At 44.3% G+C, this 17,457-nt stretch overlaps 1 protein-coding gene across 17 annotated transcripts in view; it reads right to left on the bottom strand.

Annotated features, from left to right (window-relative positions):
* Positions 1 to 518: 518 nt before the first annotated feature.
* The window catches only part of MEGF11 (multiple EGF like domains 11), a 308,135-nt gene continuing 291,196 nt past the window's right edge, over positions 519 to 17,457 (bottom strand). For 4 of the 17 annotated variants that reach the window (XR_016218272.1, XM_002717776.6, XM_008268864.5 and 1 more), the window contains 2 exons: positions 10,480 to 10,686; positions 519 to 9,848 (listed from right to left, as the gene is read on the bottom strand). Coding sequence is in view for 12 of the 17 variants with exons in the window: in XM_002717776.6 (XP_002717822.3) it covers positions 9,688 to 9,848; positions 10,480 to 10,686 (368 nt within the window). In the remaining 5 variants the exon portion in view is untranslated. Of the gene's footprint in view, positions 9,849 to 10,479; positions 10,687 to 10,720; positions 17,241 to 17,457 lie in introns of those variants that run through there. The other 13 variants (XM_051821839.3, XM_089310594.1, XM_051821834.3 and 10 more) reach the window with 9 other exon arrangements.

A 17,457-nucleotide genomic window follows, 5' to 3' on the forward strand; every position in this document is an offset into this window, starting at 1 on the left:
AGCAGTGGCTTATGTGGCGTTTTATTGCTCAGGCAATAACTGGTTTAATGCTAGTAGTATCACATTTGGAAGAGTTAATTTTGTCTTAAACCCTTCCAGTAAATGAAATGCAACTTAGTTTTATCAGCATATCCACCAGCAGGCATGAGTAATTATTTTTAACAATGCTGATATTTGCATTTTTCAGTGTTATATAGAGGATAGTCCAGTTAAATCTTTGGTTTCAATATGTCTAAATACAGTGAGAAGTTAATTTCTGTTCAAGTGAAACCACTTAAAGGCATGTATTCTTTTAAAATATAAAAAGAGATAGTACCATGAGTTTAAATAGAACGCATTCAGGCATTATAGAGACCTGAAATAGTTTCTTCCACTGCATTATTGAAATCAATGGAACAACTAGTTTCTCATTCAGAAATGTGCACACTAATACTTGGTTTACTTTCTTGTGGACACTATCAAGCACTTACTCTGCAGTTTCCTGAAAGTTGTGTCAACTGCAGTGACACTGTTCAGGATGCTGGGCTTGCATAGTCGTTAAACTTCTGTCTTTGCAGTGCTCATGATGTGTGAGATGCACGGAAGCATTGCTGTAGTCAGTATTTTGGTTTTCTTCTGTAGCCATCTTATTATTTTAGAATATTGGTTATGAAGATTACTATTATCTATTTGTAAATTGCTACTTTGTATTTTATGCATGCTCTGTAACTTGATTTTTTTTTTTAGTTGCTGATTTGGAATATATTCTCATTCTAATAAACAGTTATAGGGGGACTATTCCTTACGTTGTCAGATTATATTTTTCCTTTGAATGCTTTTGATGCATCTGTGGAATACTTGATTCTGATGAATAGGAGCATAGGTCTTTGCATCACTGAGTAAATACTGAATTGAAGGCATTGGTGTATGAATTTAACTTTGATTTCAGGCCTGCAGTTCAATTGTGCTTTTCTTGGAAAGAGTATTAGCTAAAGCATTAGAGAAATAGCATCTATACTTTCATACAAAGCAGTGTCACCAGACACAGGAAAAGGCGGCATCTCTGTTTTATTTAAAGTTTTTAGAGTAAAAGTTTTTGGAAAATTATATTAGAAAAAGAGAAAGTGGATAGTGAACTGAAAATAAGGTAACTTTGAGAGATTTTCCCAAGGAGAGACTTAAATGTTGCCTTGGTCATGGTTGGATCTTGGGAGAATTCCAGGAAACATTATGTACTAGAAAATGACCTTGATTGCATTTGAACAAGTGTTTTCATTCTGAGTAGTATCTCAGTAGAAAAATTGTCTCAAGTAAGAAACATTAAGTTTTTAAATATTATCACAATTCAGGGCTGTAGACAGTTTAGAAGTACTTGACTCTTTGACCCTGCTTTTTCTGTTATTTTAATTTTGAAAGTTTTTTTTTTTTTTTTTTTTTTTTTGTAAGACTTATTTATTTATTTGAAAGGCAGAGTTAGAAAGGGAGAGCTTCCATCTGCTGGTTCACTCCCCAGATGGCTACAATGGCCAGGACTGGGCCAGGCTGAAGCCAGGAGTTTCATGTGAGTTTCCCACATGGGTGGCAACAGCCCAAACACTTAAGCCATCTTTCGCTGCCTTTCACAAGCCATTAGGGAGCTGAATTGGAAGTGGAGCAATCAGGACATGAACCAGCGCCAGTATGGGATGCCGTTGTCACAGGTAGAGGCTTTACCTGCTATACTACAACACCAGCCCCTGAATTTTTTTTTTTCTAACTTTTGCATTCTGCTAAAAAGTCATTGAGCCATTGTGCCTTGATTTAAACTTGTATGTGATTATTCTCAAGTGCTATCTATGATTTCTTTTTATTAGTAATTGTCTTTATATGAAGGTAATTTATCATTAACTATTGTATTGAGTCTTCTAAATTGTAATTCTAAGAAGGGGTACGAGCCAGTGACTTATGCCAGAGAACTTTGAAGTTGATGTAGACTTAAGAAGTTAGATTTATTAAGATTTTGAATTGTTCATCAAAGCTAGTCACATATATTTTGCCATTGAGAAAATAAGGTTTTTTTTTGTTTTTTGTTTTTTGTCTTCACTGACTTGTATTTACAGAACACAGATGCTTTCAATGGTCTGTGCATCTACCTTAAAGAGAAAAAGCTGTACTATTTGTACAGTTTTGGTCACTGCCAGAAGCAGAAAAATTCCAACTGGTGGCTAACTGAGAATTTATTCCAGCCTCTGTTAGGTTTTGATTTGTGGAGATTTTTTAAAAATTATTTTTATTTATTTGAAAGATAAAAACAGAGACAGAGATCTGATTCACTCCCCGAATGCCTGCAATAGCTAGCACTGGAATAGGTCAATGCCAGGAGCCTGGAACTCAGTCCAGGTGTGGTGGCAGGGACCCAGCTACTGGAGCCAGCATATGCTGTCTCCAGGGGTGCACATTGGCAGAGCTGGGATTGGGAACCAGGACCTGAACCCAGGCACTCTAATGTGGGATGCAGGCGTCCCAAATGGTATCTGAACTGCTATGCCAAATGTTTGCCCCAATGTATTTTAATGGAGGATAAACATGGAAATTGATTATCTGATGTATCATAAATACCATAAACTCGCAAAAGTAAAAATGTGAGTTTTGTAGTTTTATGGATGGCTTCCATTCACTTTGTAAAAAAGAAAATGAACAAAGACTGTGAAAGGACCCCTTCCACCATCATGTAATGGGTCAGCAAGACAGTGAGAGAACTATGATGCTGAAGAGGAGGGAGCTGATTTTTCTTCTGGTTAGGGCAGTGGCCATGTTAACATTCTTCCTGGGATTGGACAGGTCATCTTTCCCAACCATTTGTATAGGCCAATATACTGTAATTGTCATTCTGATGTTTTAAAGAATGGTTATGTTCTCCCAAACTGTAGGAGGCTAATGATAACAATACACTGTGGTACAACATGGTGAAGTCATTGGTATTTACAAAAGGAGACCATTAGGCCGAGAGACAGTTTCAGTTTAGAGTATCCATTTTCCTGAAAATCAGTTTGGAGGATAGAGAAAGAATATTTGCAAGAACGTTGTATACTAAGCATGTATTAGGAAATGTGCTACCCCATATGAGTTAAAAGACTTTTAAAAGGCAGGTGTAATGGGCACTGGCCTGGGTGACAGACGGAGTTGAGGCCCAGCTCCTGTGATCATTTCATCTGTGAGCCTTGCACACATTCATCCAGTTAGTGAGGGGATGGGTTACATTTCAGGGGTTCATCCCAACTCTAACTTTACAGTTTTCTGAATCAATTCTCTTTTCAGGTACTACAGCCAAATTATTATTTGTTTTAACTGAGATTTAAATTCAATAGATAAAATCAAGTATATACTTTGTAAAACGTTTTTGGTCTCATCACAGTAACTTGTTTAAAATGTTAATTTTATTTCCATGTTAACTTCGTAAAGTAGGATGAACGCTCTCAGAACATTTGCAAAATGACTGTCCGTTTTAACAATGTGCATCACAGTACCGTATGTGCTACGGGGGAGGAGCACTTGGTGGGGCTGCTATGTCAACTGTAAATTGAGAACTGCTTGTGTTATGGCTTTGGCTGTTAAAATCCTGCTGGCTTTAATGTGTACTTTAAAATACATTCATGTCTGGGAGAGAACTTTTAAAAACATCTTGTGTTTAATTTTTAAGAAATGTTTGTTTAAAAGGAATCTACAAGAAGGTAGAAATCAATAATTAATTCCAAGTGTATAGGTTTATGCACACAAGATATAAAGGGTATTGTTGATGTAATCTAATTAATAGTCTAAACATTATTTGAATTCAGTTCTTTAACATCTGCTACGCACAGGTAGACAAGTCTAGACATAGATGTGAGTGTAAGACATCACATATGTTGTCTGATAGCTAGTTAAGAGTACCAGTGATGGTAGTGAGCAGTGTGGCCGACAGGATTCCCTTCTTAGCTATGAGTCAGAGAGCTTGCCCTTGCCCCACACCACAGAACTGCAGATCCTATGCCCCCATCCCTGTGGGTACATGTACTGTTTCCCCTACTGACCACCTTTAGTCTCTCAACGTACCATTTTCTCAGTTACCCCTAGGGAAACGCACATGACATGTCTTTAAGAAGTTGCTGACCATTGTACTGGCCTCCATGCCATCATCATGTGGGCACAAGAATATTATAGAAGAAGGGTATATGCAGGAAACGGAACAGTCTGGAAAGCCCTGGGAAGCAACACTGTTTCTGTAAGATGTCTTTGATGCGAAAGCAAGGGGAGGGAGGCGGTTAGGGCCCTCAGTTCCTAGTTTTGGTTTACATTAAAGTTAACATGACAGTAAAGCTAAATGACAGCACTATGTAAGATCTCAGGTCCCTGTGCTTTTTTTACCCAAGGATCTGCAGGGCCATCTGCTGAGCTAGACTGGCTTAGGAGGCAGAAGCTAGAATGAGTAGGGAATCTGTCAGCACAGCTAGGCAGCACAGCGTCCGCTTTCTGCGGGTTTGGGCTGGACTGACTACTCAGTCTTTCTGGCTCTGCACATCAGGGAAGAAGCACATGATCACCCCCTCCCTGATCACCAGGGCCCTCCACGTATTCTTGCCCTTCTAGAACTCACTGTCCCACAAGGTCGGGAACATGCTTTGGTCATATTTCCATTCCTGTACCCACCCCCCTTACAACTTCATGTCAGAACAAATGAGCAAGGCTTTCTAAAGGAGTGAGGGGGCTATGGTAGGGTTCATTTTGTAAGGAAATACAGGCATTTATTGTTTGGGTGTTTTTTAAAAAGCTTTATTTGAAAGACATCTTCTATCTGCTGGGTTACTCTCCAAATGCTGCTAACAGCCCAGATACTTCGGCCATCACCTGCTGCCTTCTAGGGTGTGCATTAGTACAGGAGGCCGGATCAGAGGTAGAGGAGCCAGGAGAGGAACCACGCACTCAGACAGGGGATGCAGGCATGCCAGAGGGCGACATAACTACTGTGCCAAATACCTATCCCTAGAGTTCATTTGGGTTCATTTGGGAAGATGTAATTTGAGAATTATAATTATATAACAACCATACATAGCAAAGTATAAATAATAGTGTAATGAAGCTCCATGGATGCATCTGGTCGTCACCTCCCTCCTTAAAAAAAAAAGGTAGGTTGGTTGGTTTGTTTATTTGAAAGAGATGAGGAGACAGGTCTTCCATCCATTGGTTCACTCCCCAGATGGCGACAACGGCCAGGGCTGGGCCAAGCCGAAACCAGGAGTTTCTTCCAGGTCTCCCACATGGGTAACAGGGACCCAAGCAGTTAGACCATCTTTGGCTGCTTTTCCCAGGCCACTATCAGGGACCTGGATCAGAAGTGGAGCAGCCAGGACATGAACTAATGCTGAGACGGGATGCTGGCGTTGCAGGTGGTGGCTTTTCCCACTATGCCACAATACCAGCCCCGTCCATCCCTTCTTAGAAAGATCTTCTATCTCCTGTTGCTACATACTGATTCAATGGGCCCTTTTGGGGGCTGGCGTTATACAGTGGGTTAAGCTGCTGCTTGGGATACCAGCATCCTTCTATGGGAGTGCCAGTTGGAGTCCCTGCTGCTCTGTTTCAGATCCAGCTCCCTGTTAATACAGCTGCTGCCTAGCAGATGATGGCCTAATTGGACATCTGCTGCCCACTGTGGGAGACCTGGAAGAAACTCCTGGTTTCGGCTCTTGGCTTTGACCTGGCCCAACTCTGGCTGTTGTGGCCATCTGGGGAGTAAACCAGTGAATGGAAGATCTTCCTCCCTCCCTCCCTGTCGAGCTTGGTGCCTTTCCAATAAGTAAATCTTAAAAAAAAAAAATCCCTTTTGTTCTCCTAGTCAGATGAATGGCTAATAAAACGAATCTTGGATCTTGTATTGAATGCACACCAGTAGCGATTGGCCTTTGGTTATCATTTAGGGTATATATATGGTATTATAGAAAATATTCTAAATCTCATAGGGTATAATTGTATACTGTTAGCAGTAAACACCATTTTTAACCTTGTGACTCTTGGTTATGCTTCATCTTTCCCTACCCTTGGAGAATTGTCTATTTGTAATCTTTTCTGAATGGGCCTTATCTCTAACCAACAAAAATGGTGTTATTCTTGGTTAAACATTTTACTTAGTTGCGGTATCTTTGGAGTGTCACATAAGGCTTGTGAGCTGACAGGCTGGAAAGTTTTGGTTTGACTTGTATGTACAGATGATACACATGCCCTTGAAAGTATGACAGGGAAATTTAAACTTAATATATTCCATAAGCTTTTTTTTTTTTTTTTAGCATCTGTATTTTATCACGAAATTAATCCTCCTTTTTTACCACTAGACCGCAGAGTTATGTTAGTGGATGGTAGATTCTCTCTCTCTTTCTGTGACTCTCCTTTCTCTCTCTAACTCTGCCTTTCAAATAAATAAATAAATCTTTTAAAAAAAGAAAGCAGATGAACCTAGAGTAACTGTTCTGGTTATAACTTCTAGTGGAAAGCTGTTCATTGCATTTTCTTTTTAAATTTTTTTATTTTTTGACAGGCAGAGTGGACAGTGAGAGAGAGAGACAGAGAGAAAGGTCTTCCTTTTGCCATTGGTTCACCCTCCAATGGCCGCCACGGCTGGCCAGGTGCCTCTCCTGGTCTCCCATGTGGGTGCAGGGCCCAAGGACTTGGGCCATCCTCCACTGCACTCCCGGGCCATAGCAGAGAGCTGGCCTGGAAGAGGGGCAACCGGGACAGAATCCAGCCCCCCGACTGGGACTAGAACCTGGGATGCGGGCGCCGCAGGTGGAGGATTAGCCTATTGAGCCATGGCGCCGGCCTGTTCATTGCATTTGTATAAATTAGAAGAACCTTCATGTCCGCTGCAGATGAGCACAAGCCGTAGGAGTTGTCTTTGAACCCAAATATTTGCGAAAGCAGAGAAACACTCTTAATACTGATGTGTATGTGATTTGAAAATGGCTTTTGGACGTAAGAATATGTTGTTCCCATTCATTAACTTAAAAGAAGACACTCTCTTAAAATTTGATGGTTTTTCGTTTTATGTTCAAACATCTATTGGAATAATTTTCAGTCTTCTAACTGCTTAAAGCAAACATGCAAAAATGCAGGATGTTTTTTCTCTTAAGCACAGGGTGTAGAGTATAGACATGTTTCAGTTCACAACACAACAGTAGGCATTCTTGTTAAATTAGCTTGAGAAATTTGTTTTATTTGTACAAGGTACAATCCCTCTGCACAGTGAACAAATATATTACAAATCTGTGGTTTAAAAAAGTATTGCCATTTCATAGTCTCATTTATGCTACTGTACAATAATTGTGTTTTCTTTTTTGAATTGTATGCACATGAGTTTTTTTGAACATTTAGTGTCTGAAAAATAACAGATCTTTCTAAGTCGCCAATAAAATGCACAGTGCACATATTTAGGCTGACCATGAACCTATTTGTCACAGTGCTAGACAGAAATTTCTAACACTCTGTAAGATTGAAATGTCTCTTACTGGTAACTCCTAGATATGTGAAGGCAGCTGTTGTCACCATGGATTAATCACATCCTGTGCCTGTCCCTTCTCCTCTGTGTAGCCTGATTGGAGTTGTGTTACCTTTGTTTAAAAAGTCTCAGAAGGCTAGAGCTGAAGGGTTGTCGGAGCTCCCTGTCTCCTCAGTGGTTCTCCCTTGTTTATGCTTGGGGACAGAAGGTGCCCAGCGAGGGCAAGTCATTGACTGTGGTAACACTGAAATCTCTTGATTCGGTGCCTTGGCTGCTCCACTTCTTGCTCAATACCTTGCCCAGAAGATAGTTGGCAAAAAAGAGGTAAACTGGAAACTTAAATAATGCTGCTTGTTCACAGTTTGCTAGCTAGCAGTTATTGTACATGCAGAGTAAGAGAAGAAGATAAAACCTGCAGTTGAGATGCAGCTGCTCCTTGCTCATCTGACTTCGCCATGCTTCTTCATCCATGTTTCATAAACACGGTTCAGTAATCGCTACCCTGAACTACTGAGGTAAGTCTCTCATCTATATTTTGTTCTATGTTTGAGAATTATTTACTTGGGTCTATGAAGTAACTTTCTAATATATTTTAATGAGGCATTTTTGGAAAGTAAATTTCCCGTTGCTGAGCACTTGCTTCCATGCACACATGCAGCATTCATGTAGGATCGTATGTTCTCCTCTAACAGTAAACTCGGCTGGAGTCGGGCGGGGAGGGGCTCACTCATTTATTTTCTTGCTTTTGCTGATAATTGCACACACTAATGGGTTCCATGGCAGACTTCCAGTTTGCATCCAGGATTTCAGAACTCCTACACTTCCTGTAGCGGTAGTGGAGCATTGCATACATTTTTTGGGGAAGTGTTATTTCTAACTTGACTGTTACCAGAGAATGGAGTAGTACAGGCATAGCCGTTAACTTCCTTGGCTTGCCCTTTTTGGTTATAATTCTTATGAAGAGGTCCTCTTCAGGAGTTGGGAGTTGGCTCCATTTTGACTTGTCCAAGTCTCAGTTTGCTTATATTCATGAATAATGGAAGGTATAGACATCTGAATACCAGGATCTGGAGCATAAACTCATTGTAATACATACTTAGCCGTCTCAGTAGGTGTTGGTTTTAAGTAGAAGCACATCGTGTCCCCATATGCTGTTTATAAGTTTTTACAGCATGTGACAGCAACTGGTTATAGTCCATTCTTTGATCATTTATTTCATTTAGTTCCGTCAAAAAGCATATAAAGTAACTTCAGCAATATAAACTTCCTGTATCTATATTTGTCTAATTCCCTCTGCACTTCTAGGATCCACACTACATCAAACTTAAGATTTATGAAAAACCACTTGGCAGCAAGCACTCTTGTGAACGAAGGAATTTCAACCAAATAAGTTGAGGAGACCAAATAGCCATTTCTAGGGATACTTAATTCTTGTCAGTATATGGCTCCTCCTTAAAGCAGCGTCTCAGCTGTGTGTCACATGGAATGACATGGGCGTCGGATCTGGTGAGGCTGGCCCAGAAATCACAGTGTAGACTGAAAGCTGCTGCTTCTGCTGCTTGTTTTGTACTATCAGTGGGGCAGAAGGGAGAAAGTTCATGTGAATTTATTAAAGCTGCCTTTTTAAAAACACTGAGCTGTGTTGTCTCAGCCACTGTAATTTGATGGACCAGGCATATATGGCCAAGTACTTCAGGATATTATAACAGGTCATTTCTGTGTTTCTGTGAACTTGCGTAATAAAACAGATGTTGATGGTAACAACAACCAGAAGTGCATACACATTTCCAGTTCCTTAAAGTAATTCTCTCCCATTCCCATTCCCTTTTCCTCCTAGTAAGGTTTGCAAAACCTACTCTCTATGCTCTATAAGCATCATGTCTCAGATAACTATATAAATGTTTTTAGCTATATTGAGCTGATGTTGATGAGAAGCTGTATCTTAAAATGCTTTAAAAATCGTATAATCCAGGGCATTTGGGGCTGGGGCAGGGTGTGTGGGTGATAGGGTTTGCCTGTAGCAACAGAACTTCTCGCACATTTACCCCAGACCCACTTGGAAGCTCTTCTTTAGTTCCAGGTGAACGTAGTGACTGACAGGCAGCTGGAGTCAGTGTGTACCATAATTCAAATCAAGGGGTTGTCTTCTTCCAGAGAGTCAGAATTTTCAACAGAGCACACTACAGGAGAGAAGCTTATCCCTTCTAAGACCGCTTGTCCTGGGAGGGCCCATTGGCAGGGCTGTGTCTTACAGGGAGGAGGTCGGAATTACCAGGAATCTGGCTGTTCCTAGGTAGGTCGTATGGATTCTGGATATAGCTGGAGTTAGGACCACGGCCTTCTTGGACCACACTGACTGTGGGCTCTAAGGAATATAGTGAAAAAAATTGAGTTCAGAGAACAGATTAACTTTGGTTGCCTTGTTGGGGGTGGTGTTCCATTTAACTTGGTGGGGAGAGGAACTAGGAATTGACAAGTTTATGAGATTTACGACTGAGGCTTGCTTAAGAGTTGGAAAGAAAACCTGAGTGAATGTGCTGTCAAAACCCCAACCTCAGTTCATCTCCAAGAGATGTAGAATATCCTGGGGTCGGGGTCTTTCAGTGAGCCAGGGACAGAGGTGAAGCTGAGCAAGTAGAAGGTGATTTTAAAACTTGCATATGCTAGTTCTTACTGTTTTGTTTTTTAAACTGGGATCTGTGTCAACAATCAGTGTGTGTGTACCAATTCTCCACCCCCAGTATTTCTGCTTCCTATCAGTCCTGGTGTTTTGTAAAGTGGATTTGGCCCAAGAATTTGATTTCCTGCAGCAGAGAGGGGAGTCCTGGGAGACAGTTCACATTGGATTTCTTAAAAAAAAAACAAAACCAAAACCAAAAAACAACAGCAAATCAAGGGTGTGTTGTCAAGACAGGGTGAATGGAGAGAACTTGGTTTTGCTTCAGGTACTGCTCTACTGGCCTGATTTCACTAAGGTACTTATTTGAGACACCTACCAACATCATATATATTTTTATTAGATGACGACAAGGATGGCACATCTGTGTACGGAGACCCCCTGTGCATAGGCGACTTCATTTCTACATAGCTGCCTTCTGGAAGCTTGCAGGTGAGGATGGGCGGGTCCTTAATTGTAGCATAAGGGTTTTCACTGCTATTCAAGGAACAAGTACTAGAACTGCACACGGATTCTTTCATGTAATCTGCAAGGCAAGAGAGATCTCTTAGAACAAGCAGACAAAAAGTCTTCATTTAAGTATTTGAAGCAGATTACGGTCCATCGTATATGCTTCAGGATTCTGGGCTGGAAGCTGTGATAACTGAAGATTTATTTACTTATTAGATGTCTTCAGGTGTGCTTTCCCAGAAAGGCAGAGCCCTTTCTCTAAAGGGATTTGCATTTCTGGAGGATAGGGACATCTTTGCTTTTAGTAGGCAGGTGTTAATTTGAGATATTCATATATGCTTTCATATCTGTAAGTTTTACAAAATCCTCTAAAGGATAGTTCATAGTTTTCATTTTATGGGATGAGGGCCCAGAGAGATGAAGTGACTTGGCTAAGGTCACAGGGAGTAAATGGCAGTGCCAAGACTAGAATCCATGTCTTGGAAGTCCTTGGCCTGTGCATTTTCTCTGATACCGTTCTTCTGAATCCTTTTTGATGTCTAAGAAGCTTAGGTTTGGATGAAGTAGGCCTGTGTGTTTCAGCGTGGATGTCAGCAGTTTGATAACATTTGTGTGGCAAAGCACCGGCATCCCTGTCCTCCATGGGCTCACGATCAGAGTGGGGCTGACCGAAGTGTAAGAGGTGTCAGGAGCACCTCGGCCAGGCCGCCTCTGGAAAGTTCCTGCTCTCTGAAGCCTGCAGTGTGTCCTGCAGGGTCAGTGCCCGGTCACTGTGTGTCCCAGCTGAAGCCCTCTCAGCTGTGTCTTCCTCTGAGGCTGGAACTCAGCCCTCTCCTGCCACCTCGCAGGTGCATCCCCGAGACTTCAGGGAACAAGAGGATGCCAGCTGGTTTCCAAAAAGTGAATCGAGGCAACTGTAGCTCCAGCAGAGGAAGGAGGGCCTGTTAGTGGCAAAGAGAGCAGGAATGGGGACCCCTTCCTTCAGCCTCTGCCCTGTCCCCCCTTTGGGGAGATCACTGCCCCCTGCAGGCTGTCCCAAGTGAAGCAGGACTCGCTTCAAAAGCAGCAGGTTCTAGTCTGACACCCTGGCCCTCCTCTGTGAGGCTGTGCTGGGAAGAGATCTAGAACAAGCACCGAATGGCAGGGGCTTGGGAGCCCAGCATGTTTGAGGACACCTCTCAGCTCTAAATTTCTACGACAGAAGCTGAGATTCTTGGGTGATCGTTTACTAGAACCACCACGATTTACATTTTGGGCTTCCTTCTGTCTGCTTTGTACCCCCAGCCTGAGAGGTGGGTGAAAATGTTGAGTGGGAATGTTGGTGTAACTCAGGAGGGCTCCTGGATGCACGGTGGGCCAGCGAGAGCAGAATGCTCCATGGGGCTGATACAGTCTCCTCCCATGACAGGTAGCTGGTGGGAGGGGATTTACTTTTCTGTTCAAGCGGATGTCTGTTCTGTTGGTGCTTGTTCGGCAGGTGGCATTCCCTCAGCCTGTGTACAAGTACACCCCTTCAGGTGTTGACAGTTCCCTGTGACAGAGGTAAAGCAGTGATTGCTCTCTGCCCTCAACACCACCCCTGGCCCCTGTGGCTTAGGAGGGCTTAGGATCTGCTTGCTGCAGATCACCTCAAGCGAGGCAAGACTTGAAGTTGGGGATTGGCTTCTCAGGGTCACACAGCTTATCAGTAACAGAGCAAGTTCCGTAACACACATTCTTCCCAGACAGTTGGAGGCTGGGGTGTGGCTGCTGTCTGGGTTTGAGTCCTGGATCTGTTTCTGATTGGTGCTAAGGTGCACCCTGGGAGGCACCATGTGATAGCTCACAGCTGCAGGTTGAGACTCACGTGGAGAAATGTGGCTGTGGTTCTGGGCCACGCCCTGTCCCGGCTCACCGAAGTCTCTCGCTCATTGGGCACTTTGGTTTCCTAGCACAAAAGGCCATGGGCAGTCCTGAAACCCCAGCGTGGCCCTCTGACTTCACTTGCGGTTCCCTGAACTCCCATGTAAGGAGTAAGGTGTCATGGCTCAGAGCTTCTCATTTAGTATTCCTTAAAGAAACCCTGCCACAGCTGCCTCCGGTGGATATTAACGTTGGGGAGTAGTGGCTGGCGCTGCAGCTCACTAGGCTAATCCTCTGCCTGCGGCGCCGGCACCCCGGGTTCTAGTCCCGGTTGGGGCGCCAGATTCTGTCCCAGTTGCCCCCTTCCAGTCCAGCTCTCTGCTGTGGCCCTGGAGGGCAATGGAAGATGGCCCAAGTGCTTGGGCCCCGTATCTGCATGGGAGACCAGGAGGGAGCACCTGGCTCCTGGCTTCAGACTGGCACGCGCCAGCCGTAGCGCCCATTTGGGGGGGGTGTGTGAACCAGCGGAAGGAAGACCTTTCTCTCTGTCTCTGTCTCTCTCTCACTGTCAACTCTGCCTGTCCAAAAAAAAAAAAAAAAAAAAAAAGTTGAGGAGTAGTGATCGCTCACTTTGTGTCTCCCCTACAGTTAGCAGTCATTTCAGTTAGGTGGCTTGAAACTTGTTCTGTCTGTGAGGGGGGTGGACAGGAAGTAGTGCTATTATAAGCTACTTTAGAAATGAGGAAACTGGAGTTCAGAAAAACAGGTTTTTCAAAAAGTTCATGGAAAATGGAGTAGAAAGGTGAGTTTATTTTGGTGTAAATAGTTTGAAACTCATGTGTAGTATTTTTTAATTCACATTTCCCCAAAACTGTAAAGACCTCTCATATTCATGGATTTCAGAAAATTTTTTGTACCAATTCCAGTTTTCCTTGAACTTTTTGGAGTACCCTCAGATAATGCCTCACGTTAGCAGGTAGTTAAATTGGGACTCAACCCCTGTCTTCTTGATCCCCAGTCAAGATGTTTTTCCCTCCCCACCTCTTGTTGGCCAGTGCTCCTTTGCATATCTCTAAATGTAAGCTGTATCTGCAGTGACCTTACTAAACAGGAATGGCTTTTGTCGGGGGGGGGGGGGGGGGCGGGGAGCGCACAGGCAGACACACAGAAGGTAGGCTCTCCAGGACTAAGTTACAGCAGTGGGAGAGTCTTGAAGCTCTGGCTTGGTGCCTAAAAGAGACTCAGTCAGCCACTGGTTCCCCTCTCATTTTCAGTAGAAAAGTTGGGGCTGCTTTCAAGTTTGGGGGGATAGATTGTTTTGGAGCAGGGCATGCAACCTAAATGGATGTAGAAAGAGTTGGGGCTGGGGGAGATTAGGGTCATAGAAGTCCCTTCCATACAGGGGCTAGAGGTAAAGATGGAGGTTGGAGACATGTATGAGTGTAGATGTATGTGATGTGTGTGTGTGGGGGGGCTGTTGACTTATGGAGAAAAATCTAGATTGCATCTCCAGGGAACTGGAGAGTGGGGAAGGGCAAGGCCAGCTGGCAGACTCCACATCAGGAAGCCACTGCCTTCAGCTGAGTCACCCACCTGTGCGGAGGGGAGGGGGAAGAGTGGCCAGCTGCTCTTAGACACTTCCTCATCCTTTTACAGCCCCACCCAGTCCTTGCCCTGAAGCGCATTTTGTGAAGAAAGGGGAAGCGTCAACTAAGGCTGCCCAAGCCTTGGGGAGTCGCTCTTCCCAGGCCTGTCATTAGTGCCAGGGCCAAGGGCTTATTCCTAGAAATGGCCATGGCATTTGCCCTCCCCTCCCCCCGCCCCGAGCCTCACCTAGTTCTCCGTCAGACAGAAGGGGCTTCTGAAGTAAACCAAACCTCTTCATCTTAGAAAGAAAGGAGATCCAGGAAGGAAGTAACTGTCAAGGCCACCTTGTGAGTAGGACCTGAAATTATCCAGGCCTCTTAGGTTCATGTTAACATCCATGTAAGGCCCAGCTTCCTTAACTGTTGGGGAAAACCCAGCACCAGACATGCACCTCACAGCACTACTGTTAATAAAGGGCCTTTTTGCTCTTCCCTGCTGGCGGGGATGGCATGGTCTCAGGGTCAGAAGGAGAGCACTGGCTGCAAAGGGGGTTTTCAGGATGTCATCCAGCTCCCTGAGAACCCGAGGTTCCTGCCAGGAGAGCCGTGGAGGCTGACGGAGAGGAGCTTATAGTTGGGGAAGTGGCAGCAGTAGTGGGCTCAAGTATTCCAGGATTGTGAAGGGGAGGAAGAACAATGGGGAAAGAAGCCCTCTGTAGCACTCTGGATGCCTGACAGACAGGAGGAACAGGAAGCAGTTTGTTGCAGCGGGGAGAAAGAAAGGCACTGCACAGTGGAAGTGGCCTCAGCTTCCAGGATGACAGTGCAGCGGTGCAGCTCCGCAGTAGCAGCCAAGAGCTGCTGTGGCTGAATTAGATGGAGGCTTTCAGAATGTCAGAGCCGGACGGCCTTAGAGATGGTGCTAATACAACCTTGACCTTTTAAAGAGAAAGACACCACAACCCAGGAAATGGCACTGTGACCTATTCAGGACCACACAACAAGAACCAGGACCAAAACCCAAGTCTCTTAACTCCCAGGCCAGGACTTTCCCCCACTGAGTTCACAGAATCCTTTAGACTCCTGTCTTAGGGGTTCTGATTTGTTTGGTCGCTAATAATTTAAGGCAGTAATTTCATGTATGGTGCAAATTAGTTTGTTCAGTGTTTATTTGGAGGTTTAGTGAATTAGTGGGATTTATTCTATGTGGTTTTTCTGTTGAGTTCTGAACTGTGACACATCATTTTCTTCTTTTTGAATTTTCTTGTTCTGTGTTGGTCCCCAGCACTTGGTACACTTGCCTTCTTCACAGCTCTCTTTCCTAATAATTTAAAGGACACTCGTAGCCAGAGTGGCAAAACAAGATTTTGCTGCCTGGCTGCTAAGGCCCTCTGCATCGAGAGGCTCAGACATAAGCTCCCATAAAACAGCGCTGAAATGCCGCTGAGGCCGAGGCACTGCTCTCCTGAGCTTTGTTCCACATTTATGGTTCTGAGTCTGAAAGTAGCTGCCTTACTCACAGTGCACAGGATGGCAGAGTTCATAGGAAAGTTGTTTGCTCATCTGTTGAGGCGTCTGGGCCTGCCCAAGCTTATTTATGCTTGAGTCATACAGAATCTCAGAGCTGCAAAGGCCCTGGAGATCTTTCTGCCCAGTTTCCAGTGCCTGATGAGAAAGAAACTAGGTCACGGCGATGAAATGGTGGCACTGTCCTGGCTGTTTTCAGTCTCACTCACTGAAATTGTGCTTGCCTTCCATTTGGATGTTCAAGGCAAAACTCATGGACAGTTGCCAGAAGACTTCTCCAGGGGAAGTGGTGTCCACGGGCTGGCGAGAGCCCGAGGATGACCTCCTAGCCCGGGTCCCTTATGATTTGCATACCCTAACACAGGCTGATGGCGAGTCACCCTGCTCTTGCTCAGAACACAGTACCTCCACCACCCTCCTCCCATTGCTTACCCCACTTCTAATAGGTATCCAGGAAATGGTTGTGTCTCGGTTAGGTGTATCTAAGGTTAGGTCTGAGCAGGCGTTGCAGCAGCTTGCAATGCCAGCCTCCCTATCAGACAGCTGTTTCCAGTCCTGCCTGTTCTGCTTTCCAGTCCAGCTTGCTGTTAATGTGCCTGGGAAGACAGCAGATGATGGCCCAAGTGCTTGGGCCCCTGCCACTCACATGGTAGACCTGATGGAATTCCTGGCTCCTGGTTGCATCCCAGCCCAGCCAGTTGTAACCATTTGGATTGTGTCTCTGACACTCCACCTTTCAGATAAATAAATGCATAAACCTTTAAAAAAAAAAAAAAAGTCTGGCAGACCAGAACAGTCATCAGGGAAATCCAGGTCAGTCTAGACCAGTGTTTTCTAAATGATAGTTTGTAGTTGGTAATGACCGCATGAGGATCCCCTGAGGTATTCCTCACAGATGCCGATTCCAGGGCCTTGTTCGGGATCTACTGTATCAGAATCCTGAGGAAACTGGATATGGGCACCTGCAGGTTCACTGAGCTTTCCAGGTGATACTGATGCACTAGATTAAGGATAGCCGCTTGGACCTCTGGTGTCGTCTCTTTCAGAGTTTAGCCAAGCCTCGTAAATAGACCTCAGACAAAAGGACAGCCCCATTACATTAGTACAACCTCTACAATATGCAGAAACTGATTCCCATCTCTGATTTTATTGGATTCTCGTGATAACCTTGTTAGACAACAGGACAGGCATTAGACAGTAGGACAGGCATAATTATCCCAACCGTGAGGAAACAGCCCTGGAGAGCTCATAGTCTAGGGTCACATTAATAAGTGACAGAATTCCAGAGTTCCATATTTTATAAGTTCTGACAGTTAAACCTGGGGCCTAAGCCAGGGGCAGGACCTGCCCTTTCATTGTTGGTGTCACCTGTAGACTTCCTACAGGGGTGATCCGACTTGCAGCTCCCATAGGGGAGGGATTTGTCCTGGCTCCTCTGCTCTCAGGACAGAGCTCTCTTGAGGGTGGATGCCATACAGTGTTAACACTGGGTAGCATTCTCCTTCCTCGTGCCCCAGAAAAGCAGCAGGTGCAGGGTGGTGTTCCTCGCCAGTGCAACAACAGGAGGCCTCTGGGGCAGGTAGATTGACTTTATTTCAGATTTTATAATCAATTTAACTCCTACTAATTGGTTGGATAATGATGTTCTACATTTCCGAAGGCATTTAGTTGGCATCTATAAAAAACCCACAAGCATTTGCTAAGCAGGTGCAACTGAAGTTGAAAGATAAATTTATGATGATGATGATGATGATTGCTTCTCCTGGGCAGCGCTACCCAGCAGCCCCAGTTCCTGTGATCTTTTAACTGTGTGTGTGTGAGAGAGAGCAAGTGCACGCAAGAGCAAGCGTGTGCCCGCACATGCATGTGGCTTCTCCTGGGAATTGGCCATT

Source organism: Oryctolagus cuniculus, chromosome 12 (assembly GCF_051225735.1).
Source record: "Oryctolagus cuniculus isolate XC-2025 breed Fujian yellow rabbit chromosome 12, ASM5122573v1, whole genome shotgun sequence".
Taxonomy (NCBI): domain Eukaryota; kingdom Metazoa; phylum Chordata; class Mammalia; order Lagomorpha; family Leporidae; genus Oryctolagus; species Oryctolagus cuniculus.